At 46.9% G+C, this 27,801-nt stretch overlaps 1 protein-coding gene across 5 annotated transcripts; it reads right to left on the bottom strand.

Moving 5' to 3' along the window:
• Positions 1-1,910: 1,910 nt before the first annotated feature.
• On the bottom strand, positions 1,911-26,581 carry tfeb (transcription factor EB). Of its 5 annotated transcripts, none has more exons than XM_035520253.2 (10): positions 26,274-26,581; positions 19,887-19,948; positions 11,693-11,952; positions 9,186-9,461; positions 8,261-8,353; positions 5,175-5,292; positions 4,651-4,707; positions 3,541-3,616; positions 2,846-2,993; positions 1,911-2,713 (listed from the first exon to the last, which is right to left on the bottom strand). In XM_035520253.2, exons 3-10 carry the CDS (start codon positions 11,888-11,890, stop codon positions 2,168-2,170), a joined length of 1,512 nt encoding a protein of 503 aa, XP_035376146.1. In that variant the 5' UTR covers positions 11,891-11,952; positions 19,887-19,948; positions 26,274-26,581; the 3' UTR covers positions 1,911-2,167. The 5 variants fall into 5 exon arrangements, with proteins under 5 accessions (XP_035376146.1, XP_035376145.1, XP_035376148.1 ...); XM_035520252.2 differs by having other exon boundaries at positions 26,357-26,581; XM_035520255.2 differs by lacking the exon at positions 19,887-19,948.
• Between the last annotated feature and the right edge of the window lie 1,220 nt (positions 26,582-27,801).

The following is a 27,801-nucleotide window of genomic DNA, read 5'->3' as shown; positions in this document are numbered from 1 at the left end:
AAAGCATAATACACTTTGTCTCTTAGAAGCCTGGTGAATTCTTAAATTTTTTACACAAAGAAAAAAAAAGAAAAGTACATAATACGGCGGTTCAGGCTTGCGGTTTTAAATATTTTCATATTTAAATGGCTCTGCACTGAGATAGAAAAAAGTCATTTTTAGAAGATCAAATAAAATAAGGTCATGTACAATAAAATAAAAATACATTTAAGTGGCTTAGTGGCATATAATATCTGAAATAAAACTTAGAAATCATCTTTTATAAAGTCAATAAAAATCAGGTTTTCTTCAGTGCTTTGGGAGAGAGAGAAAAAGAAAAAATCCCCCATCAGAAGGATTATATATACACCTTGTCTTAATATTTGACTGCTCTCTTTTCCTGCACCTTTTATGGCCATGTGTTTGAGTGTTTGAGCCATGCACTCTGACGGGCACCTAGGGTGGAGAAGAGGCATGGCACTCACCGCCTACAGGTGTAGGCTAAGGCACAGCTCCATGCCAGCACACCGTCTGGGCTTAAAGTACGCACTGCAGAAGCAATCTAGCCCTAGAATACGCAATTCAGAAGCAGTCAACCCTTACAGTAAGCACTTCAGAAGCAAAGTCTTAAAGTATGCACTTCGGAAGCAGTCTACACTTGTACTAAGCACTTCAGAAGCAGTCTAACCTTACGGTACACACTTCAGATGCGGTCTTGCCTTACAGTACACTCCTCAGAACCAGTTTAACAGAGTACGCATCGACTTTGGCTGGGGGGCACTTGCTGAAAGCAGACCGCTGGGGTCCTCCGTGCACGGGTGCCCTGACCCAGGCCCTTCACAGTGCTGACCCCTGCTTGGACACTGAAACTCGGCCTCGTCTCCATGCCAATATGCGTGCTATCCAAAAAAACGTACGGCATTAACGCTGAAAGCAGTTCCACTCAGGCCGCCTGGCTTATAGCTGTATTGCTCCTCCTTGCTGGATTCTCACCTGTGGACCGATGCACCTGAGTAACCGCGACAAGGCACCAGAGGAACGTGTACCTACACTACAGTACCTTACAAAGCCACAGGTCGAGTTCCCTATTAAATGCTTGAGGAAAAGCTGCCTTAGGACGATACTGTATTATATCTACACCACTCCTCCCTCTCCGGCGGGTTTAATACTAAAGGCCAAGCCCATGGCACGAGTGAGTGGTGTGGAGTGAGCTGAAGATGCCTCACCCCTGGCCTGAATCTTCTACACAGAGCCCCTTCTGGACACAGGATATTCTCAGTGGTAATACTGGCAATGTCACATCTTGAAGGGGTGACTATAGAAAAAGAACCCTGTAAATTGGCTGTGTGTGTGTGTGTCTATGTTTTTAGGAGTGCATAGCCTTTGAAGTGTATATATGTGTGTGTGTGTATATATATATATATATATACACATACATATATATATATATATATATATATATATACACACATATATATACACATACACATATATACACACATATATATATATATACACACACATATATATATATATACACATATACATATATATACACATATACATATATATACACATATACATATATATACACATATACATATATATATATATATATATATATATATATATATATATATATATATATATATATATATATATATATATATATATACACACATATATATACACATACACATATATACACACATATATATATATATACACACACATATATATATATATATACACATATACATATATATACACATATACATATATATACACATATACATATATATACACATATACATATATATATATATATATATATATATATATATATATATATATATATATATATATATATATATATATATATATATATATATATATATATATATATATATATACACATACATATATATATATATATAAAAAATGATATGATATGATATTAATGTGATCAGGTCCAAACCAACATGAGGGAGTGCAGAGTTTGAAGATATAGCCCTTTTCCTTTGGCCCTTCAGTCAGTGGGCGTGCATGCAAATTAATCAGATGTATGACTAGAGATCACAAAGCAGACACAGAGTGTATGTTTGGCCTGATTTGTGTTGTGTACATGCATGTACATAGAAGGATCCCGTGTGTGTGTGTGTGTGTGTGTGTGCGCGCCATTTCCAGGTCACAGTATATCCGTGTCATCTATGCTGAAGCTGCTTCGCCGGCTGCTGTCCACAGACGCCTCGGGGGACATGGCAGAGAGCAGGGGATCGCACCCGAGTGGAGACAGGGCATCGTCCACCAGCATGAAGCCCATGTCGTCCTTCTTCCCCACATGGGTCATGTTGCACCCGCCGCCCCCGCCCAGGGAACCCAGGTCTGCCAGACACCCCATCCCGTCGGAGTAGGCGGGGCCGCCGTCGCACAGGTCCAGCGACTGGGTAAAGTCAAAGGGCTGGGGGCCACCCATGGGCGGGTACTGCGGCGCAGGATGGGGATGCATGTGCTGGGGCAGGAGGGGCAGGCCTCGGTGCGGCGCCTGCTGCTGCTGCTGCTGCTGCTGCTGCTGCTGCTGGTTTAGGTGGTGGTGCACGGGGAGGTGGGGACCGAGGCGGTTCTCCTCGGGGCTGCTTTCCTGCTTCACAAACGGGTTTGGCAGATCCATGTTGTTGAGGCCCGAGGGGGAGTTGCTGGGGAGGCCGTGCAGCTGAGCCTGCATCTCCAGCTCCTGGAGGACGGGCGCACGGGAGCGCACACACACACACACACACACACACACACACACACACTTGAGCCAAACACAGCAAGAACCAACTCCAGCCACTGGGCCTTGTGTTTGTGTTTGGCACTGCGTGGTTACCTGAATGCGGAGCCACAGTTGTTTGTTGGCCATCTCCATCCTCTTGAAGTTGGTCTCCACCTCCCTGGTCCTCTGGATGTCCTTCTGCATGCGTTTAATGTATTCCACCGAGGCCCTGAGGATGGTGCCCTTATTCCAGCGCACGTCCCTGCGAGAGAGAGGGAGGCGTCAGACGCTCGAGGTAACGGGTATAGCAAGACTACCGGAAAAACACACTGAACACTGAGCTCACAGTGCCATCTGTGTTTACACAGGACCTTGGTTTAAGAGCAACGCTCAAGGACTTCATAAAACATTTACAACGCACACTGCTGGTTTATCAGTCATACACAGACATTTACAAATCCTTACACAGACATGAGGTTTTATGAGCAAGTTATGCGTTATGAATTTTTTCTAAAGTGTTTCATAAATATATTTCATTAAAGTTGGGAACTTTAAATGAAGTGGAACTATATTTGTGCACTCCACCCTGGCTAAACAGTCTATAAAATGTGCCATGCTTCCGTTGTCGTTTTGAGAAAGAAAATAAATAAATAAATAAATTTGACGCACCGAACTTAACTGTACACAAATATGATCGGAATAATTCTCAAAGTTAATTTGCAGAGTTTTACTAAACATTACTTCGACCACGTTGTACGAAACCTCCGGGTTCGGCTGAGCAGGAGCAAAGGCGACAAACATGGACTTACAGGTCGTTGGTTTTGGGGATCATGGTACCGAGCTCCTTGATGCGGTCATTGATATTAAACCTCCTCCTCCGTTCAACTGGAAGGGAAAAGACAGGAGAACACAGCAAAGTCAGCAAAAGCTACGCAGCACGCACACTTACGTCTGAGGCAGACGCTCTTATTCAGAGCAAGTTACAAAAGTGCTTCATCATTTACTCATAGAATGCGTCCAGTACAGTAGGTTAGAGTCCAAGACACCACTGAACTAGGATACTATTAGCTACAGTAGTCAATGCTGGTACTTAAATGTAGCATATGGTGCAACACCAAACAATGATAATTAGTCAATAGCAGTGCAATACAAGATTTCCAAAATGCAGGCCACTTAAAACACTCCACAAATAGATGAGTCTTCAGTCTGGGTTTGAAAACAGTAAGGGACTGCTGATAGGACAGCCAGTGGAAGTTCGTTCCACCGTATGGGAGCCGGAACAGAAAAGACCGCCGACGCTCGTCTTCCTTGAGACTTCAAGCCGAGACACACTTGAGGTTTGAAGTTCTCGAGGTACGGCTTGGGCTTTGACCACCATCATCATGTATGGAGGGCCTGGTTGGTTCTTATCTTTGTAGGCGAGCATCAGGGATTGCACCAGGACAGAGAACTAGGTTGCACACTCAATGACAAGTTTTTCAGCCAAGGGGGTCACAACGTGACACTTCCCTGTCAGGGCTTATATGCCCTCACGCTGTAATCACCGTGTTTGCAATCAAGCATTTACAAGCAACAAATATGACACCATATAGCAGTGCCACACTTATTTGGCTGGGAGCGGGCCAAGCTGAGCCACAAAGCTGCAACATTCCTGATGCTTATTGTACCCCTTCACCGCTCCGCTTGCAAACCGCCACAGGCAATTACAGTTTAATGCCAGTGCAGCAGAACGGGTCCAGGTTAACCATACACCAGAGCATTTGTCTGCAGTCAGCTGAATTCTCCCAGAGGTGGCAGGGGTTTGTGGGGGGTGTCAATGACAGGGTAAAAGTGTAATGTACTTTTAACTCAGAAGAGGTTGTAAACCTGGTGGGGTGGGGGGGTGGGGGGGGGGGGTAGAAAGTGTAAAACATTCTCACTCAGGTTGTGGTTGTCTTTCTTCTGCCTCTCCTTGGCCAAAGCTCTGGCCTCTGCATCTTGATGAAAAACAAGCAGTGATGAGTGAAGGTTGCTGAAACAGCACTTAGCAAACACGTCCGCCCAGCCTCATGTGTTATGATGCCACACACACACCTCTCTGCAGAGGTCAAAACATTTTACGAATCGTCCTTTAAGATTACACAAACCACGCTTCTCTCTTCCTTTAGATTTCTAAGCCAGTACCCTTTGCAATCATATAAACAGAAGCTGGAAACCCACTCTACAGTGACATTAACAAACTAGGAGGCATCCGTCACGTTCAACTGGCAATCGTTAGCAATTATCATTTTAAAACACGTTTTTAAAGACTTGATTGTGTACTTGTTAGGAATCCTCTTTACATGGTCAGCTACCTGACCTCTTGCAAATGTCTGTGATGACAGGCCACGGTGTCTCAGAGGCCATGTTACCCAGATACAGGGGGTTGGGCCACGGCGAGCCCTGCGGCTCAGACTGGTCCTACCTGACAGCTCTCTCTTGATGGCCAGGTTGGCAGGGCAGGAGTTGCTCGTCATGGGGATGGCAGGTCCAGCCATGCCCGGCCCCGAATACACGTCCATGTGGCCACTGGAAAGAGGAAGCTGGGGACACACAGACACAGAGAGTCGACCCGAGAGTCAGAACGGGCACACGAGGAGCCAGCGGGGTTCTGCGAGCCCTTCGGGATCTGGCAACAAAGCACACTGTATGTCGCCGCGGATCCTTTTTAAACCTTTACCGCCTGCCCGCAAATTCTCAATTCCCCTGAGCGAATGGGACACATTTAAGACACGAACCACAGTTTCAGTCTGCCAACCGTGTACGTTAAGACTTGTTTGCGAACCTTGTCCTCGGGACCTGCCAGCCGGTCCACGTTTCGCTGTAAGCCAGCTGCCCATACACCTGGACCGCATGTCCAGTGTCCTTAACAGCTTGGTTCGGGGGTGTTGAGAGCCGGGTGCAAACGTGTGGTCCATGCAATGGCATGCGAGGACGGGGTCAGAGACACGCCATGTTTTCCAACAACTGTATTTTATCATCCCGATTCCTTGAGGAAACCAATACTACTGCACCAGGGAAAGATTCTGAACCAATTTGTGTGTTGTAACCAGTGATTTTATGGAGCAATATTCAGCATAGCTTTAGTGCTACACCATAAAAGTGACAGATACCATGCAGATAAAAAAATAAAACATCACACTTCTTGCTCCGGAGGCCAGAGAAATGATTTACCCATTCCAGCCTCTCCTTATCATCTTTATTGGTTTATATTCACTCCTTCTTCACAGCGACATCATGTAATTGCGCCTGGCTGAGCAGTGAGGCGTGTAACGGACCCTGGCTGATAAGACCTCAGATAGCTTATCAGGCAAAGCTACCGGAGAGCACAAACCCAAACAAACGGAGATCGACAGCCGAACAGACGGCATGAGGATGGAGCGCGCCCGGACGAGGGGGCACCTCCGGCTCGCTGTGGAGGAGATGGCTTGAATCGCTCCAAAGCCACACGTCAGGAAAGGGGCCTTCAATCACTGCTAGCCGGTTATTGTCTGGTCAGGCGAGTGAAGCCATCCACCTGTCCCCCGGTATTAACCTAGGTGAATGGTCAGCGAGAATGTTTGTGCATGGCTCAGTGACAACAGTTCTGTTAGACGCTCTGTGGGTTGGGGTGCCAGCTCTGTGAAGAGCTTTGACTCAATCAGGGAACAGCTCTACAGCGATCACGGGAGAGAGAGAGAGAGAGAGAAGCAGCATACTCCGTCAAGCTGCCTCTTCACATGGCAGATGCTGGCATTAAACTAACTCTCAGTACACACACACACACACACACAGTGCTGAAGAACACATTAGACAGCAATAATACTGGAAATGCAAGCCTAGGGCATTTCAATTCATACCGTGAAAATCTTAATTACCTGAGTTAATGCACCTTAAATTCTGCTGAAATATATTAATGATATACATGATGTATACATGTTCATCGAAAATCTGTTCATATCCAGTGATGGCATAAGAACATACCTTCTTAATACCTCCCACACCCACCCACCCACACCACAATCTGTATTCAAACAGAACATTAATCCCAAGTAGCATCTTGGAGCAAAAGATCAATCCTTGCAACAAGAAACAACCTAAGAACCACGATGAGGAAAGCCAGTCAATTTCTAAATCAATGCACTCCCTGTAGCACAGACGGGTCATCTCAGCAGAGGGGCCACAGTCCAGCAAACAGACACTTTAGAAGAGTGGAATGGTTCTCCACCTTGCAGCCTCTTTATAGAAAGGAGCGAACACGTGTACACATAAAACTCGGCGTAGCCAGGCAGACTACTGGCAAGCCTCTAGGGCCCACAGCATTCCCTGGACAGCGTGGCTGGAGACAGTCCCTGGAGACTGCCCTCAGACACCGGTTCCTGGACACCATCCCTGGCAGCACAACGCAGATCTGGCTGGGGCTCAGCCTGGAACGAAGCGCCTGCGGAAACACGAAGTTTCCTCCCTCCCTCGATTTGCATCCTGGGCCCATGGAACTCTGGGAATCAGAACCCAGTGGCTACAAGCCGACAAAACCACACCGGGCCGAGGGAGGTGAAGGAACAAGAAGAGATGGAGGAGCCTTACCAGCTGGATCTTCTCACCGTTGACCACCTCCACGATGGCGTACGTTTTGTTTGCGTCTTTCATGCCTGTGCTGTGCCCTTCGGCCCACCTCTCCGGAGCGACTGAACCCCAGCTGCACCAAGACTGGCCCTCTTCAAGCTTCTCCGCAGCACTAAATGGCGAACTTTCCCCCATCTGGACTTTCAGCCTTGCTTTCTCCTTCCTCACCCCCTCCCCCCTTCTCCAGAGCGTAATCATCCCCACCCACACACCCCCCCAAACCCAACCAAAAGCCTTGTAAACAAGTTGAACTGTAACCAGCAACGGCTTAATTGTTAATGTTGAGCAGGTGCTTTAAAAGTCCAGTGCAGAGTGAGAGGAACGACTATGAACAAACGCGGTAGCTCCTGTAGCCTTGGGTACGTCACACAAATAAGCGCAGTGATTAAACACTTTAAATGCTTAATGGCCAGTCCTCGCGGCGCACAGGCGAGGTTGACGGCTGCTTAATTTCCATGCGCATCCTCGCTTTTCCGCTGTACCATGGGGAGACGATGCCCACAGGCACACAGCTCCTGGCGCAAACAGAAACAAACCATTCTGGAGGTCTCGCATAGTGGCAAAACAGCACCACACTACAGGCCCGAGGGGTGTGAGGGGGTGGCTGCCGAGGCATTTTTTGATGATCCACAAAGATGCTTTTCTTTCCTGTAAGCCCGATAGCGACTTGTCAACAAATGACTCCGCATAATTGCTCCACTGACTCACAGTAGGGGAGCTGGAGGAGTCTAAAATAGAACCATTGAGGAACCCTGGCACAGGCCTGCAGTGTACACTCCCATCGCAGCCCGGTCACTCAATTTTCCACTTATTTATTTGTATTATTCATGCCCTGAAAAGGGCCAAGTGTGCCAAAACAACGGGGCCGAAATCAAAGCGTGCATCAAGGCGATCAGTGTTACTTACTGTGTTTGGCATTTGTACCACAGGGTCGACATAAGTCTGTATGTCATCATAGCTGGACTGCATACTGATGATGTCATCAATAACGTCTTCCATCTTCCAAACAAACAGGAAAGAAATATTTATAATGTTATTTATAAGTTCAATTAAAAACAGAAGTCAAGAATGAAAAATAAGAACAGAATCCCAAAATGAAATGGTTATTGCTTCATTTTAAAGGTCTATTTATTCATTTCATTTCAACCTGTTAGGCCATTTCAAAGTTAAATAATTAAAAAAAAATAAATTCTCTAGTTTTTTCGCTGAAGACACGAAGTTCCGGACAAAGCGAGGTACACACACACACACACACACACACACACACACACACACACACACAGCTATCCCTTCAGATGCTGTTAGTGTAGTATCGCCATGCAAATCAACTCATCCTACCCTGTACTTAAACAGGAGAAGATGTGGAGAAAGACCAAAGTCTGCAAAGTTCTAAAGGTCTTTCCAGTGTCTTCTGCCATCTCCGTCACTCTTTAACCTCTAATTACGCCACCATGGCTATAATTGACCACTTAAGTTCCAATGACGACGGAGTTTGGTTAGTTAACACTGAACTCCGGGTGGCATAATACCCACTCACGCTGCACCAGGGGCGAGGGACGGGGAGGGGCGACCGTGAACAGTAAGAGTCGAGTTAGCGCGCAGCATTCGCTGAACTTTGGAATACCGAGAACCAGAAGTAGGGGAAGGGAAGCCTCTGCTGCTCTGATAAGACAGAGAGATGGAGGGATGAACAAACAAACAAATGACCATATTGTGTGTGTGTGTGTGTGTGTGGGGGGGGGGGGGGGGTTCTTAAAGCATCCAAACAAACACTCAGCCCAGTTCTTTACGGAAAGTGTCCTTAGAATGATGGCAGACGGGATCTCTGTACCTCTTTCTCGTGGTTGCAGCTGATGTTGAGTGTGGCCATGGGACTGTTGGGGGCGCTGTTCCCCGCCGAGGTGATGAGCTGCTCAGGGCGCGTGCGAGGCGAGGGCAGGGGTGGCAGGCTGGCGGGCTGGCCCTGGGGCATGCTGGGGGATGACGGCTGGACGACAGCGTGCACTGCCTGCTTGGTTGCGAAGGTGGTAGACAGGTACTCCTTCACCTGCTGCCGCTGCGACTGGCGTATGTGGTAGTCGGTGGGGTTCTCCAGGTTAGTCTGCACCTGCCGGAGAGGCAAGGGGGTGGGCTGGGGTTAGGAACGGCGAGGCCCACGCCCTGCAACTCAAAATCCGCTTTTAAAAACGTAAAACGCAACGTGAACTACACCTAAACGTGCCGGAACAACTACCCAGCTGCAGCCTGACAAACGAGCTCAGTGACTCACACACTTCTATTACACTGACTGGGTGGACAAACTCCCAAAATCCCACAGGCACCTGCTGATGGTGAGATGCTGGCCATCAGACTGACCTGAGACCTGGATTTCAAAGCCAGAGGTTATAGGTGACCTTCCTGCCCAGGCCTTGGTTCAACACCGTGAACCTATCACATGTTGCAATGACAAAAGAACTGTATTCACCCATTAAATTACAGTCACTGGGTATAAGGATAAAAGTCAAATTCTGTGTGTGTGTGTATGAATGTTTGTGTTCGTGTGCAGCCAGATATGGCTCAATTAATCTGAATATCTGCATGACTGGACACCCCTCCTCTCCTACAGTGACGTAAACGATCAGGAACAGCCAGGAACCCAGGAACAGCAGTCCATGTTCTGAAAGAAAACATGCTTTGGCACAGTGGTCATGATCACCGTGCATGATACGGGACCTGGGTTTATCAGGACAAACCCCAGGTCCCATAGCGTCACACAACGATGTGCTTGGCACATCCTCCGGTGCCCCAGGGTGGCACCGCTGACGAAGGGCCCTTGGTGACACACAAGCCACCACGGTTCACCATCAGGTAACGTGCCTGGCCAGACCGCTGTGACTCACTCCACACGCTTCCTGCACGTGGCCCGAGTCTCAGCACTCCTGGTTCCAGCTAGGACGTCTGGTCGTGGTCACATGGTATGGACCCAAAAGGGGCTGACCAGTCTCACTTAGCTCCTCTTCAAATCAACACTGTCCGAACGAGCCACCCTGCTAAACTCCACTGGTGTGACCTCTCCGGTTAGAATGTCAGCTAAGGTGATGTACTGGAGTTGCCTCTCTTATGCAATCCATGTTCCTCTGCGTGTAGCCAGGCTGATAAGAGTCTGCGACGCAATCTCAGTTTTTTGTCTATTTAGAACGAGGTAAATCACTCTAACAGACGCTGATTAGTATCAGATGTTAAATTCCATTATGGCTACAAACAATAGCATACAGCCATCACCACTAATAATCTCAGGAATGCGAACTACGTACAAACCAAGCCAAGTCACATTTGGGCTTCTTTTGAGTTGACATGCCGTGGAAACTTTCGTGAAACTTTTGTGAAACTTTTTTTAAGCGACTCTTAAACAGCACAAAAAGCAACCTAGATCAGAGGTGCTCGTTCCCAGCAGCTGATGGCTAAAGCAGAGTGAGTAGTAAACCTCTGGAGTGTTTCCACCGCCAGCAACCAGCGCTTCAGAGCTGGCAGCCGAGCGCAGGCAACGCTTAAGACGTGTCAGTTATCCCCCCCCGCCTACCCTAACCCCTCCATTTTGTCATGCATTGTGTGAGGCAAAGTGCGTAGCAGCAGCTCGAGATGGAGGAGGATTCCTGCAGTCGTCCGGAAAACCAGGAACGAAATGGCACCGACAGGAACCGTTCGAAGGAGTCGTGTAGTTTTGCACACGTGCGTATCCGTCCCGGGCAGACAGGTCTCTGGCATCAGACGCACGGCAGCCGTGCCTCTTATCCCGGGAGTGACGTCTCTGTAAGAACATGTCCCATTACGAACACTGCTGCTTTTCTTCCTCCGACGCCACTCTGACTGGCTCGCCGTCCTGCCGTTCCACCGCATTCTTCTCGAAAGATCTGTCCCTCTTTTGCTCTTCCAGTCGGTTTTCATAAGGGGAGGTTAGCCTGACCTAATCCGCCCGGACCTCCTGAAGCCCGAGCTTCTCCATTTGGGCTGGGACACAGAAGCACAGAACGGGTTTATCTGAATGTTGTTGTTGTTGTTGTTGTTCTTCTTCTTCTTCTTCTTCTTCTTCTTCTTCAGGATTAGGAACTTGGGCCCTTTAGCCTGCCTTGTCTGGATGGGTGCACCCCCCCACACACACACAGAGACATACAGACACCCACCCACCCCTCTCTGATTACGTAGATGACTATAGCATGAACAATTGCAAACTCCCAAGCCGACACGGAACGCCCTGCTTGGAAAGCAGCTCGCATTGGTCATCCCCACTAGCCACGTAGTAGCTAGCCAGCCCTTCTGCGTCGGGCCCTTGGGAGCCCCCGCTCTACCCGCTGGGCTTACCTTCAGCACCTCCACGGGCACCTGCATGGGCGTCTGGTAGGGCATGGGGGCGCTGATAGCAGGCGAGGCCACCGGCGGTCCGGGCGTCCTCTGCTGCATGTAGTGTAGCGCTGCTGCCACCTGCTGACGCTCACGCTGCTCTTCCTGTTGCATCTGGTCCCGCATGAGCTGCTGGCGCAGGCCAATTCGGGACGCCATGGCCGGGGGGCGCGGGGGCCGGGCAGCTGCTGCACAGTCCAGCCCGAGAGGTGGAGGGGGACCTGGAGAACAGGGGGGGGGGGGGGGTCAAGGTGCGAGTATGCAGTCAGCTACTGCTGCCATTGTACGATGAGGAGGCACATACTGAGAGTCTCAGTCACAGGGTGCGAGTCAAGATCATAAAATGCATAAATCCATACAATACTGTGACTCGTTTAATGCATGAGCCACAGTCAGATTTATTTATCAACATAACTTGCAGATGCTCTGTACAGTGTTTCACGTCTCTAATAAATCACATTAGGTCACATTAAATAATGGCATGACTTATTAACCAGTGTTATTTTTAGTCAGTCATTCAAGCATAATAGCAGGTCCTCTCATTGTGACAGTGGTACAGTGGTACAGTGGGCACCAAATAAATAAGGATCAAAACAGCAAAACAAGTCCCCTGATTGGGGAAGTCATGTGACAGTCATGTGGCCCTTCTGTTTTTCAGCACTCATGTGACTGGCCTTTCCGTGCAGGAAACACCCCCTAAACCCGCCTGCTGTGCACCTCCTCCCCTCACGCCCACCAGAAATGCCCACACCCTGCGGCCACTGGGGTCCTGGGGAGTCCCGGCGAGGAGGAGTTCCCCTTTTTTGCTCGGCTGTGGCAAACCGATGCACACAGCCATGACTCTGCTGTTTTCAGGCCGCGTGGCGAGCGTGTCAACGAAGCAGGAGCGTCTCGAATCTGCTCCCCTTAAATGATGCAGCAAAAGGCATGGTTAAAAAAAAAAAAAAAAAGTACCAAGATATACTAAGTCATGTCTGCTTTTCGTCCCTGGTCTTGGTGAGGAAAGGGGGAGTTGGGAGGCCATGGCTGGCTATGGAGAAAAGCTTATTGTACACGAGGTACAATAAGCCAGGCAGCGCCTATTGAGATAGCACTGAAGCAGCATTTAGTCCACAGTGTACATTTCAGCGGGCAGGCAGAATGGGGCGGGCTGGGCCACACACTGCCGGCTTTGTGGTGCCGGCCGGTCGCAACACACTCTCGCGCTTTGTGACCAGCGCAGTGGCCGGGAACTGGCTCCAGTCCAGCAGAGCGGCGCTCCAGAACCGACTGGCTCTGGAACAGTGGACACACAGCTGGCCTGGTTTACAGCAGAGCAGGCTTCAGGCGTGGACCACCTGGGGTCAGGCAATTGGAGAACAAGATGCTGTTTGCTCTGTAATGCTATTCAATTTAGCACCAGCTGGCTGAAGTCTGGGCACCCACAGGTTGCAAACAGGCCCTTTAAATAGTAGCAGAAGTGTAATTTACATTTTCAGCATTTGACAGACACTCTTAGCAAGAATGACTAGTATCTTTCAGTTTGACAGCATGTGCCCTTCCTGAGAAACAAACCGAGTCGAGTGTCCAGTGACATAGCGGCTTACAGGTACGCCCAGGTTTGCTCAGTTGGCCAAACGTGAGTGTGGTTGAGGCAAAAGCATTGTGGTGTGTAACTCAGATCTCCACCAATCAGCAGTGACCTGTGGAGCTGCCACACTAGAGTGCCGGTGAACAGTGTGCTGCAGCTAATCCACCCATCCTACCGGGCTCATACTGACGTGCTCTGCTTTCGCAGTCTGCCGTTCAGTGTGACGAGATTCTGTCGCACAACGCCCCCCCACTCCGCCCATGCGGAATGCCGAGCTCAGCCGGCACTGAACGGGAACACGGTGGAAAAGCTGGAGCTTCCACAAAGGTCCACCATTGTCAGAGCTGGCCATGACATCCCCGCACGTCCACATCAAAGAGGAGAGAGGGGACGAAGAACGCCTTTATTTATTGTTTGGCATGGCAGTACAAGAGAGGGGGCAGACTGAGGTTAAGAGTGTGACACACACACACACACACACACACAGAGAGGTCATATGAGTGCTAATGTAAACCCTGCTTTTCTCAGCTTGATTTTTTTTTTTTTTTTTTAACCAAATATGGGGACGCACTTAAATGAATTGTGGGTAACTGGCAGCAGTGTTTTCCATGCCAAGAAAGAAAAGAAAAGGGGGGAAAAAAAAAAAAAAAAAAAAAAAGCATACAAAAACATCTGATCTAGGAGATTTTTGTACTGATGTGCACAACTGTGGCACTAGTGTATGTGGGCACACCCTGCAAGGATGCGCCCTGCAAACGGACAATTTTTTGCTAGATATGACCAAGACTGGTCACATTTCGCTTCTTCGTCACTCAAGGGGCCACTCCTCATCTTTTGCCCACAGGCATCCGGTTGTGCCTGCACAGCCCCAGGGTTGGCTCTGTTCCCACCTACACCTCAGTTTCACCCCTCCCCACCTCTCTCCCATCTAGTATGGCAGTGAAGCAAGCAGGCCCAAAATAACCCACCCCACCGCTTTCTGTTCCTCTTTTCAGGGACGCCCGGTTCCACTGGCACGTCAGGCGGCCGCAACCAGGGGCTGGGGTATGCGCGGCGCCGAGCCGTGTCGGCGGTAGGTTCGAGCCATTTGTGCTTCTATGCTGAGTGCGTACCCGCCAGGTCGAGGCCCCCACGTGGAACCGGCTCGCCCGCGTGTGCGGCCACGTAAAGCAACAGTCCGTCCTTCCTCCTTCACGTTCTGGACGAAAATAATACGATCAAGCTAAATCCTCGTGATCATGTATCAGAAGATGCAATCAAAACTCACTGCACCTTGGAGTCCTGGAAAAGACCGCTGTGTCAGATGCACCACAGCTTGCTGAACCTAGCTTCAGGACTTCTCACTGAAACGTCACTTCATTGGTTAAATTCTACTAGGTTTAGGCAGTCAGCATGGCCTGTGTTACAAATGCAAGCCATGCCTAAACTAGAAAGTGTAAGAAGGGAAATTGGAACGTAAACCATAATATCACGCAATGCGATTTCACAGAGGCTCCCAGCAATGAACGTGAAGGGAACGTACGCACGCTTGAAGACACGCTTGAGGACTGTATAAAATGTCCTGTAAAATGTCCTGATATGTCCCATGATTAAAATTCCCCCAAATATGACAGAGCCATCATGTGCAATGCAGTCAGGACTAATCAGAGTGACCTCATTACTAGTATTTAAGAAACACGGATCACATTGCATCTGATCTTTATGACTTCTGCTTTCACTGTCTTAAGGCATTTGTGGTGTCAACAGACCAAAACAAATAACTACTAGTTTGCAAGCCAGCCAGTTTCATTTTTGTCTAAACATCTGGGCTTCCAGAAAAGACACATCAGTGAGAAGAAATGCCGCCATGGAGATCAGCTCAACCACGACACACTCCATACAGAGATTTTCTGCTGCGCTGAGAATGTAATCCTGACCAATTCAGCTGTCCATCACACAATGGTTTTTAAAAATGTTTAGTCCATATGGCTAAAACAAAAATGCACATACTTACATGCCATGGAAATATTTAACTTATACTGTTTATTATCTGTATCAGTGGGGGTCACTGCTGAAGTGTCCAGGAGCCGTGTATGTTGGGAGGTACCCTCAAACACAGTTCCTGAGTGGTGGAACAGAAAAGTGTTCATCTCATCATTGGCAGATTGTGAGTTCCTTGTTCTCACAGAGGGAAGGGTGTACACTCAATCTCACCTGTCAATCACTGCAACACTGTCCAATCACAGGTGTCTGTGAGATCATGCACCAGAAAGGTGGATAATGCTATACTCCGAGTGTTACTCCCCCTGCTCAGATTGGCTGTGTGGTGATTGGCTGCATGTGCCATGGAGGAAATGTGCAACGGCGGTCATGTGACCGGGGGGGGGGGGGGGGGGGGTGGAATCCAAAAAGCAGAATACAGAAATAAACAAGTCTCAAACGCAAACATGTAAAAGCACGAGTACATTACTATTGTCCAACACCAACATCCTAGCTAATTTTTGCTAACCCATTGTTGAGTTTGCAGACCATTATGAATAACTGTTATTAGTAGCACATGGCCATAGTTTAAACCACAAGAGGAGCACTTCTTTCCTACCGCAAGTAAAAAAAAGTTCAGGACAGCAGCAAAAAAAATAAATAAAAAATACAACTACAGGTTTCAGTTCCAGTGGAGTCTCTGTGCGCGTCTGCACAGTGCAATTCCAATTCCAAATCTGCATCTTGAATTTTATGATACCTGATGGAAATCACTCACTGTTATTAACTCCAAATCATGTTCATTTCACATACACATTCAAGAGATCCTTCAGAAAGTCCTTTTTCCAAAATTCTTGGGGGATTTTGGTTTGTTTTTTGCAAGACTAAGATATTAATCAAAAATCCCCACCGATGTCATTATGACTGACACTAAAATCACACCCCTTGGATACAGCAAATCCTCCCTCCTTTAACATGCATTTCTGATAGAATCCGTCTGAGCTGACCTGGGCATGGGCCGGCCCTTGCCTCGTGCTAGGGTCTGACCCCTGTTACAGGGCACCTCTGCGGTCTCCAGCACGGACGACTCTTCACTCCATAGCTTTGGATGAAAAGTCTTTTGTTCCCATCATTGCAGAGGAAAAGTCACTAGGAAATTACGAATGCCGTTTGAATCATGTTATGATCGCATAATTACAAGACTGAGTGACGCAGACCTAAGCTTTTACTGCTACAGGCAGCAATATTCCTAGAATATCCATTGAGCGGCCAGCTTTTTAAACTGCCTTTGCAGATAAAAACATCGAGCCCTTTACTTTGAACTTCCAGTCGAGTTCAGTGTGACCTGTACAGAGTGGTCTCTGTGCCTACAGCCCATGGAGGCCAGACAGCAAAAAAAGATCCAGTGCCTCTGGCCGAACCTTAATTCTAACATGAGACCCCAGTCCTACCACTAACTTCACCTTACACACTCACCCCGAACCAACAGGACACCTTATTGACATATTAACTCCATCTACTCCTAGGTTATTCTCCACGGATGCCCTGTGGTCCAAGCTGGCCATGCTCGGCGACGCACGTGGAAAGGAGCTTTCTCAGCGCCTTTCTACATCCCTGCTCTCTCTGCTCCAAGGACAAAGCCACAATCACCGCTGAGTGCTGAGAGTGACCCATGTGTCTTTCCGCACCCGGCGCTGTACAGTCCCCTGAGCTGGGCCGATGGCAGCCCAGACACAGGAGGAAAACGCGCACGGTGCTGGGAGACTGCAGAGGTCAGAGGTCAGAGGTCTGAACTTTGACCCTAGCCCTAATTCCGCACTGGCTACATGAGCAGGACCCTGTGTGAGCACTGATACAGAGCCCCTGACTGCGCGGAAAGATCATTGCAACAGGTGTACACAAGCAATAACATCCATCTTATTTATTTTGGTCTGGTTTCCCCATGGGCATGGGATTTAAAGCATTGTGTGTGTGTGTGTGTGTGTGTGTGTGGATGTGATAAAATTTGAAATATTAACAATGCACTTTTTAAAATATATATATATATATACACATTATATATATATATATATATATATATATATATATATATATATATATATATATATATATATATATATATATATATATATATATATATATATATATATATATATATATATATTAATTAGAGAGAGAGAGAGAGAGAGAGCGAGCGAGCGTGAGCAGGAGAAATCCCTCCCCCGAGTGGACTTTTTCTTTAAAGCCCAGGTCCTCTGCCAGCGGTCTGGTAGCTGGAGAGTCCTACATAGCATCTCAGCTGTTCTAGACAGAGATCTCATATGTTGTTCCTGGAATCTGCTGGAGCCTCTCTTAGTTTGGGGGTCACAGCCCCTGGTGCTCCAATGACCACAGAGCCGGTTGCCTTCACCTTATACATCTTTTCTAGTTCTTCTTTCAGCCCTTGGTATTTCTTGAGATTTTCGTGTTGTTCCTGATGTTGCGATCACTCGGGATTGTTGACTTCGGTACGAGGGTGTCAGGGGTTTAAATTCTGACCAAGCTGTCTCCAGTGTGGTCCTTTATGCTACCTGCCTGCCTCACTATCAGAGCCACACTGGCTCTGATGTTGCCCAGGTCAAAAGGGTCCACGCCAGATGCTGGGGGACAAGTGCAAGCTAATGAAAAGTGTACAACTGGAACAAATACACTCATGGACTAGCATGGAGAACACAGGACATTGATGTCACTCAGGTGCACAGGTGCCCCGCTGGCCCTCAACATAGACCTGAAGCCGTGCGTGTCGTCAAGCAAGAAAAGCCACTACTCAACAGCGGTGATGTTCAAAATACAGAAAACTTCAATCCTCTCGTTTACAAGCCTGGCAGCACCTTAGGCAAATGTGATGCGGTCCTCTTACCTTGCCCTCAAACAAAAGTTTCAGGAGCCCAGAAGATCCTTAATATGCAAGTACGCCTAAACGTCTTGGTAACGATGTTCTCATAAATCCCTATGTCAATAACAAGAAAAAATTAAAATGGTTGAGATTCGCAGTGGTTTCCACAACACAGCCAGGAAGGGCAGAGGGACGATCTGGGGCAACGCTGCCCGCCAGTGAACTGCCCTCGGTCACTGCTGAGATCCAGCCTGTACGCTTGCGGCAGACTCGGCCCTCAGAGCGTGTCGCATTCTCGTGCTGACCAAACAGAGCTCAGACTGAGCATTCATATTGGAGCAGCTCTCTTTAACGGCACAGAGGCTCCACAGAGAGGGAGGGAGGGAGGGTGGGTGAGGGGTAGAGCGAGAGAGAGAGCGAGCGAGCGAGAGAGACTTGCTGGGAAAGCCTTAGTCATGAAGCCTCTCTGTCCATTGCTCCCTTCTTCGTCCGCCTCCACTTCCCCTAAATTACTCAAGTGCCGCTAGCCGGCCTCAAACAGGAACAAGGGCCCTTAGTTCCCCAGCCCCCTTCCCTACTGCGGTATCCTATCTCAGGGAACCTCTGTGCGTGCGAGCGAGGAGCGAGGCGTGTGCGTTCGTGTCTGCTGGATCACAGGACAAGATGGAGGCACGGCTCACACTGGGTGTAGCACGTACATACGGCACATGGGGGTCAGGGGACGCAAAAGGGGTTAAAGAACAAACGCACGAAAAGGAAGATGCTGCGTTGCACATGTGATGGTCCATGTGAGTGTCACGCCTACCAATTCTCCTGCCTCCACGTGAAGTTCAGCAGACGCAAAACGTAAGCATTTAAATTTTAAAATGTATATACATTTTATACTGTGATGTAAAAATTCCAGAATACTCCTCGTTTCACTACCAAATGGCACCAAATCTACTTCACTGGACAAAGGGCCGGAACACTGCAAGAGCCTTCCTTCTCTGAAGATTATTACTTGGAAAGAGAGACAGTAGCACGTTTTAATCAATAACGTTTGCGACAGCAGCAACGGCATTTTGTCACCGCCTAGTGGTCATCCAAACTTTTTCCAAAACATCCAAGACAAATTTCACTTACACCAAGTTCAAGTTTGGTTTATTTGTCACATACATGGTCATACACAGTATAACTCGCAGTGAAATGGTGGAGTGCTCGTTCCAAACTGAGGAAAAGAAAACAGGGGTGCATTGCGAAATATATATTCTATATATGTACAAAATATATTAACAGTGTCTGTACAATATAAGTATAATTATGTTTATATACACAATGTATATATGGATATTTAAATATGTATGTACACAATGTACAGAATGGTGAGTGTTTTAGGATGCAAAAAGCCTGTGTGGGCGTTTTCACCGGGAGCGCACCACTACCTGGGCTGCTGCATCGCTTGTGTACGCGAATACAAAATTCACTTCCAAGAATCCACTCCTTATTTTTTCAAGGAAAAAGGAGGCGCGCCTACATTATCTGGCGATTCATTAATTCAGAGGTCAACCGATTCAGTGACTCAGTGGTCAACTGTCTGCGACTATTCAGTCAAGGTTTATACCGGCGGTCTCTGTGCAGAACACCCTCATCTGATGCAACTCTGACCTTCCTCCAGGAGGGAAAAGATCGCAAAGCAAAAGAACAGAGAAAGGAAGGAGAGAGAGAAGAATAATGCTGGAGTGACTTTAAGAGGAAGTTAAAAGGGCACTTACAGGAAAAGTGCTTTCGTGATGCTTGACTCAGACGGACTGCGAGGACTTAGGTCATCACTCACCTATGAAAACCAAACTGCCCTTTATATCTGGTGACATTTAGCCAGCTGTGCATGAACACAGACAGACAGACAGACAGACAGACAGACAGACACACGAGCGTGTCCGTCTGGTGAACGGGGCTGCTGGCCCGCACATACAGCATATTCAGTTGCAGTGTACTCATAGACCAAGTCTGTTCTCCTAGTTCATTTTGTAAACCTTAAACAAAACAAAAAAACAAAACTTGTTTACCTTGTTTAAAAAAAAGTTATCAGCTTTATTTTTTATAGCATTTAGTATGTAGGACATTATGCATCTGTGGTGAGGCATTAATAACTAAACTAATATGCATTAAATATCATCAATAAGTGCGTGTATTTCAGGATTATACCAAAACATTAACATGCACTAATACAAGTCATTATTGTTCCAATATAATAATCATTATTGTGTTAAGCAGAGTAGATTACTTTTAATAACAGGATGGCGTACTGCACGCTGCTCTGGGGATACATACTGAGCAGATGAACAGATTACCGTGCTTTTGACACTTATATTCCATTTCAGATACAAGTTAATGAGTAAAAATGACAAATAGTAGCTGTGAAATACCCAGCTGGCCTTCTACACAATTCATTTGCCCTTTTTTGATAGCACATTTATGACACCAGACATCTCATCTTACTAATCCTGATACCAGCTGCAATATCTGAGTGACTCCCGGCACATAGCAGACTTTCACTCTGAAAACATTCGAAGTGTCCCAAAAGGAAGGGTTGAGTTGCATCATGGCTTCTGTTCCTGCTTAGGACTGCATTAACGAAACATTTCTGTATGTGCATTTGATTATGGACCCGTAGGGGCACATAGTTACTAACATAGAAACACAGTTACTCGAAATGGCAGTCTAACGCAGATACAGTGTTAGTCTTAGAATGCATAATACAGTAGGCACTGAGTAGGCAGCAAAATTGCAAAACAAGCTTTGTTCATGAGGGTTCCTGATGACATTCATTTCATAAAGAAGAAATGACCCATTATGTTCAGTTTAGCCTCCATTAGCCTCTATAGGTCCGGTTTGTGGAGGCTAATATGAATCTCAGAAACACAACACTCAAAAATCCATTACAGTAACGACTTTTTTTTAGGGGTTCTTTGTGAACAGATTAGCTCTGAAATCAACTTAATCAAAAAAACGCTTCAGTTCATTCAAAGTGTAGCTGCCAGAGTTCTCACTACGAGCAAAAGAAGGGAACACATCACCCACATTAAATATCTTACACTTTAAGATATTATCACTGGTCTATAAATTGCTGAATGGTATAAGACCAGTGTATCTATCCGACATGCTACAGTGCTGTGAGCCGGGCAGAACTCTCACATTAATAAATAGTCAGTTAGCTCTGACCAAGGTACAAACTAAGCATGGAGAGGCAGTGTTTAGCTAGTATACTGTTTTTAAATGTAACCGCTTGCCAGAGGATATCAGAAGAGCCCCAACCCAGACGGTTTTAAATCTAAACTAAAAACATTCTTAACTGGCCAGGCTTTTGGCTCAGGTTAAAAACTTTTATTAACTTTAATTCAACTTCATTCAATTTCTCATTTTATTTCATTTACAATGTTCCTTTTCTATTTAAATCAACTATATTCAACTTTAATTTTTTGTTTTAAAATTAAAAATTGTTTTGTCATTTTATTCCATTTCTAAGGTGATCAATCTCTGGAGGTAACAATTATGCTTCTACGACTGTTTACATTTTGCATTTCCACTGTAGATGACGTGCTACACAAATAAATGCGCCTTGTCTTATTTTTAAACAGAATTACTTACAGTAACTTACAGTAACCAGAACCTGTTTGTTTATGCTCTGCTGATTCTGGTTGAGGAATGCACCTGCACTGGAGGCCCACCACATTTTGACCTCCAGCGTCACTTAAAATTACAACTGTACCATTATACCTCCACTTGCTGGCTTTGAAGTTTTTGGACACCCCCAACCCCCTTTTTAGAGTTGGATCCTGTTCAAAGATTTGTCACCTTGCAGTTTTGTTTGTAATCTCTGGCAACTGCTGGGATACCCTACATCTTTTAACCTTTCCTCAAAAAGTCCTGGATGTGCCCCACGCAAACCCTCGCAGGACTAGTAGAGCTCAGTCGGACGCAAAATAAACGGCTTCAAAAACGTGCGCAGACAGCAGCTCGGACAGCAGCCCAGTTCCGGACTACAGGGCCAGGGGCGTGAGCCCTCTGCCTGTGCTTAGGAAGAAGGGGCTGTTGTGCTCCTGGCAACGGCCAATCAGGAGGGGAGGCACGAGCATCATATTCTGGCTCGCATACACGTGCGAGTCTTCCATTACTGTTTGTTGCGTTTTTATTCGTTCTTACCCCTCTGCTCTTTCAAGTGAGGGAGAGAAGAATGAGACACCACAAAAGCATGAGTTTCTTTTTCGATTTCTCCTCATTAGCATTAAACCGTACTATGCGTCTGATGTCTTGCCAGTACAAAAACGTCCAGGGTGGGGGGGGACAGGCTGGACTGCATTGCTGTGATTTTTCAGATGGTGGGTCACTTAAGGCTGATGTATGGCACGAGATTCCACCCCTGTCTGGAAAGAATCAAACCTTATCTGCTCAGCAGGCTTGACTAATGGATGTCAGAGCAGCAGGCCAGGCTGGATGCATTCAGAATAGAGGATCACCTCCCCCTCCCCTCTGGATTGTACGGTGCTGGGCTGTGATGGCATGGGCATTGGGTGACCGCAGCTCAGCAGTGGCAAGCATGAAATCCAGAGGCCCCCCACCGCCCCCCGAGTGTGTGTGGCAACCGTGCCAACATGCCAAACTTTGCCTAGTTGGCATGAGGCGTGGAAAAAGAGAAATGCTTCGTGAAGTGAGTCAGAGGATAAAGAAGGGGTACGGAGGATTTGCCGCAAACTCTGGCTGTGTGTACGGACAGGGAAGCAGCGCCCAACTCCAGAAAGAGCTGAGGCTAAGCACAGCTCCTTGTGTGTACACATACACACACCGACTGCTCATACACACCTACTAAACACTGAACAAGCCACAAATGTTCTGACATCACTTGACCGAGACAGAAATGCTTTATCAAATGCTGTGACAATAAACTGCTTTGATGTCTGTTAACGCGTCTTAAAAGGGACCAAAGGCAAGAACCTCTGCGTCATCGACATGGCAAGCCAGTGCTGTTTGTAAGGGAAGAGTGTATAATCCCTCTACAATGAACCACCTCCAGCTACGCTGCTCAAACATGTGAAGGAGATGGACTACACACACCCTTGCAAGCTGTCTGAAGGTCATGGGCTTGAACTAGAATGTGAAAAGACCACACGCACCAGACACTGTTGCGGGGGGGGGGGGGGGGGGGGCATTAAAAAGGTGAAAGGGCACAAAAACAAAACCACCACACCAGTTAAACTGAAGGGCCACTCGGTCTGTGGTTGCCGAGAGAGACTTCACAGCCTAGCGCGTGTGCAAATCACAGCACGGCGTAGAAGAAGGAAAAGAGTGTGAGAGCGGAAGCCTCGCTACAAATCCGCTACTGCCACAATTCAGCAGGGTCACGCTTCCATAGCAACACACAGCCACTGCCTAGACTGGCACTGTGATTCACAACCCACACTAGACTATCTTAATAAAGCTACGCTAATCAAGGGCTTGTAACTGACTAATCTTAAGGCAGGCACTACAGTCAGAAAGGACAATCTATGTTCCACAATTGTACTGGATGCACTATAGTTTTTTTTCCAACTGTGATTCACCACTCTATTGTCATGTAGGCCTAGGCTTAGCTAGCCCAAAAAACAAACACAACGTGTATTTACTGCATCAGGGCCTCAAGTCCTTTGGATGCGCAAGTCCACACTGTTCAGCACTAGACCAAGACGAGAGACTCTGTTAGTTCTCAGAAGTTGCTTGATGTGAGCCACAGATCAACCCAGATACCGCACAGAGGAACAAGCCCAGCAGGTCTGACCAGAAGTGAGGGGCTGGTGGTGGTCATAATCACAGCCAAGATGGCATAAGGGTGAACAGGTGAGCTGCAAACATCGACAGTCTCATAACGTGGCCTGGAAAATGGCATAAACTGAAATGTATTCACACTAGGGGATATGTTTTGTTGTGTTCTCAGTGAACCAGTGCTGTGACGTGTTGGGGAAATCCACTGCACTATAGAGACAGTATGTGTATTTCTCGCTCGCTCTCTACCACAGAGGAACTAGAAGCACGCGGAACGGCTGCAGGACGAGGCCACAACGTGAAAATATCTTCGTAAGATCTGGTGTGAGCAGAGGCCACTGGCAGCCACTTCTCCAGCGTGACTCACTGGTGGTTAATATTTTAAATCAGCCCCCTCACGACAGCTAGCTGGCGGCCCTGACGCTCAGTTCTCTCACACAGTGAGGGTTACCCGTGGATTTGAATGAATCCTTAGTGTGAGATGCAAAAAACATCAGAGCTATTTAAAAAAAAAAAAAAAAAAAGGAACATTAAAATCTGCTCAAGACTTATTTTAAACTGTTTGTAAACCTTGAACTCAGTCTTTCCTTCACATTTTTGAGGAGAATAAACACGAACAGAGCCAATTCATCATATTCTTTGTGGTCAAGAAAATGTAGGCATGAAGTTCTACAAACATAAATAGCGTTATAATAATTGATGACACAGCGTTGATTACCAGACACGAGACATTTCACATTTAATGTAATCTGTGGTTTACGTTATCCACAAGAGGAGCTGAACTTGCCAGAAATTATGATATAATGTTAAGACATCACTGCGGGCAACCCATGTGTGCAGGTTGCGGTTTCGACATCTCTGATCTGATTCAAGTCACTCGCTCACTTCAACAGACACGCGGCTGTCCTCTGCACTGTGAGGGTGCACGCAGTGAATTCCAGCCGTACTTGTCCACATGGAGGATTGAAACGGTCTCTGGGTTTGCCATGGCTAAGCGTGACGATGTCCCCGTCTCCCAGGAGCAGGGAGGAGACACACGTGCGGTGGCGGTAAGAAGCATATCTGAGCTGAGCTTCACGGAGTTCTCATTTTCTGGCACCTTATAGTTTCCTTATGTGATTCGGTGTAATTTGACTGAAATGCACAAGGAGGCTTAACATATGAAGAAACCCGCATCTCACTCTGTCTCTAAGTGTGCATCTTGAATATGACAAGGGGCATTGTCCACTGAAGCATGCACAGCAGGCATGGAACTAATCAACCCGTTCTGAATTATAAGTGATGTGTGATAACGATTTTAGACTTCTCTACATGTATCTGCACCGTTGAACTAATCAAATTACATAAACACCCTCAACCTTTTCTTGCACTTAAGAATTCTGTCTGTAATTGAAGGAGGATGATGACTAACAATGAACAGTATGGGTGTTATATATAAACTTTCAATACCATCAGGCCACACTGCGCAAGTCAATACGCACCCAATAATGTTCAGTACCAATACTAAATGACAACTGTAAATAATGGTTTAAGCATAAACTGTAGTACTGCCCGTTTTCCACACAAGCACCACCAGTTTAGTAGTGAAGTATATTTACAGTGAGCTCACTAAACAGGTACAAACCATAGGCCAGAAAGCAAACATAGATGTAACAAAACTGTCCGCATAACTGATCATAAACAAATACGCCAAGACACTCGACACGTCTATTTAGAGAAAAGGCTACACCCGGCGCATGAGAACTGCGTCGGTACAGTCTCTTCACACAGTCACATGTGGCCACGGAGCCCGTGTACGACCCGGACAGTGCCAAATATGTCAAGCGTAGTGCGCTCGGCTCCCAGCGACAGCGCCAAGTCGAGTGTTTTCACGGAGCATGCCGGACAGCGATAAAAATAACCTGCTCTCGGCTACGCATTGTGTGTAAATAGAGCTGGTTAAGCCTTGTAAGGCTGCTCACTAGGTCTCCATTAGGCTCCAGTGCCGAGCTCTCCAGCAAAGTTCGCGTTACGTAACGCGTATCCCGAACGCGGTCTAAAGTTGGAGACGCGGCTCAAGTACCGCTAATACAGGAGCTCAGCGCTCGGGATCTGGGCCAAGTTATTACGCGTAAAACAAAATAAACAATATTTTAAAGTCAATTTATCCGCTCCACTTTCATATTGCGTCTTTTTTTCCGATTTGTCTCCTCCTTTCAAATGAAACAACTGATGCAATAACTGATCCAACGACTTTCACAACGACCTAAAGCGATTCGCAGCAGTTTGTGAACAACACGTAGACGTAGACACACACACACACACACACACACACACACACACACACACACACACACACACACACTTACTTACTACTTACTTACCTGGCCTAAACGCGAACTTCAGCAGCGCTGTCGGAACTGCGCTCAGGCGCGTTTGGACGCGGCGCAACCGGGCGATCACTTACCCGCTGAAGGTCAGACAGTACGCAGTTAGTAGCGGCTCTCAGAAACGCGCAGCAACAGCGCCGCACTAGTATCGCTTCCTTCTGGAAGTGAGAGTGTGCAGAACATTCCTCCCCTCCGCTTCTCAGTCATTTACAGCCCGACCCGCTATTCGTCGACTTTCTGCTCTCTGTGAGGTGAACTGCGCCCGTGCAACCCGGGCACCTGCGCGCGCTTGTGACAGCTCCAGCTACCAATGGCGCAGCGTCGCTGCATTGTGGGACATGTATTTCCTTCGGAAGTTAAACACGTTTCACGTGACGCGTTTGCGGACGCAACGTTACCCTGGTCTGCCCTTTATAACAGATCCTTATTCTAATGGTATACTGTAAATCTACAGCTTTATTATATATGATTCACACTACAGCTTTGCTGTATGTCCAAATTCTGCCTTCTTATAGAGCATTCTTCCGTGGAAGAAGTTTCCTTTTTGAAACCTTTCCGCTTTGAAAAATAATCCTCCCTATCATGACTGAAGCCATTTAAACAAGAGTGCTGGTCATTTTAACTGGCTCCTTTAAAGAGTGACATGGTCACCGAAGAGGAAACGTAGTATGTTGTCGTGTGGTGCTACATTACCAGATGTTTTTAACCCTGAATGTTCTACTTTGATAGCTACAGATAGAAAAAAAAAAAAAAACGAAAAGAGTGAACCCAGGTAGGAGCTGTGTTTAGTGAATCTGGTGTTCATTTTATTAGTTGTGCATTACAGACCGCATGTAATCCCTTCAGATACAACACCTACAACCATCGTCCCCGGTCCAAATCCTTACATTCTGTCACATTACTCCCTGAAACTTCCAATTAAATAAAAATGGTTACATTTAACTTTTCCAGCTGTATTTACAAATCATCATCAAAGTGAGAATAACATTTTTTTTTTTTAAATATTAACACTTATTAAAGTTTTATTAGTAAAATATCTGGCTTCTATAAGCGATCAGACTTTTAAAGTGACCAATAGAAACCTGCTAAAGTACAGCCAATCACCTTCCAGACGACGCACAAGGCTAATTAGCCGGCACCTGCCATCACGCAGTGGGTTTGGTTGCTTTAGAATAAAACTGGATGATCATGGCAGATTCACCTGATGGTACTATAAGGTAATGCAAAGGTCTCACAGAAAATCTGTGGTCTTGACGAGAGAAGTCCATTCCCATTCACCATGAAATTTGACTGAGCTGCAAGGTAGCATCAGCAGACATTCTCCAGTGTGTGTGCGCAAAGCTGGTACTTAATCAAAAAGACTGATGGCAATAATTAAAGCAAAAAGTGGATTTACAAAGTATTAGACGAGGGTACCGATCCCTTTTCCAACCGTGATCCAGCATGCAGAAGGCGGTATGACTGCACCTCTGTGCAAAAGAATGACAGCCTCCAAAGAGCCCTGATGTCAACACCAGCAAAC

This window comes from Electrophorus electricus, chromosome 22 (genome assembly GCF_041902795.1).
Source record: "Electrophorus electricus isolate QZ-2024a chromosome 22, ASM4190279v1, whole genome shotgun sequence".
Lineage (NCBI taxonomy): Eukaryota > Metazoa > Chordata > Actinopteri > Gymnotiformes > Gymnotidae > Electrophorus > Electrophorus electricus.
Note: the sequence above shows the minus strand (reverse complement) of the source record. Positions and strands in the feature narration are given on the sequence as shown.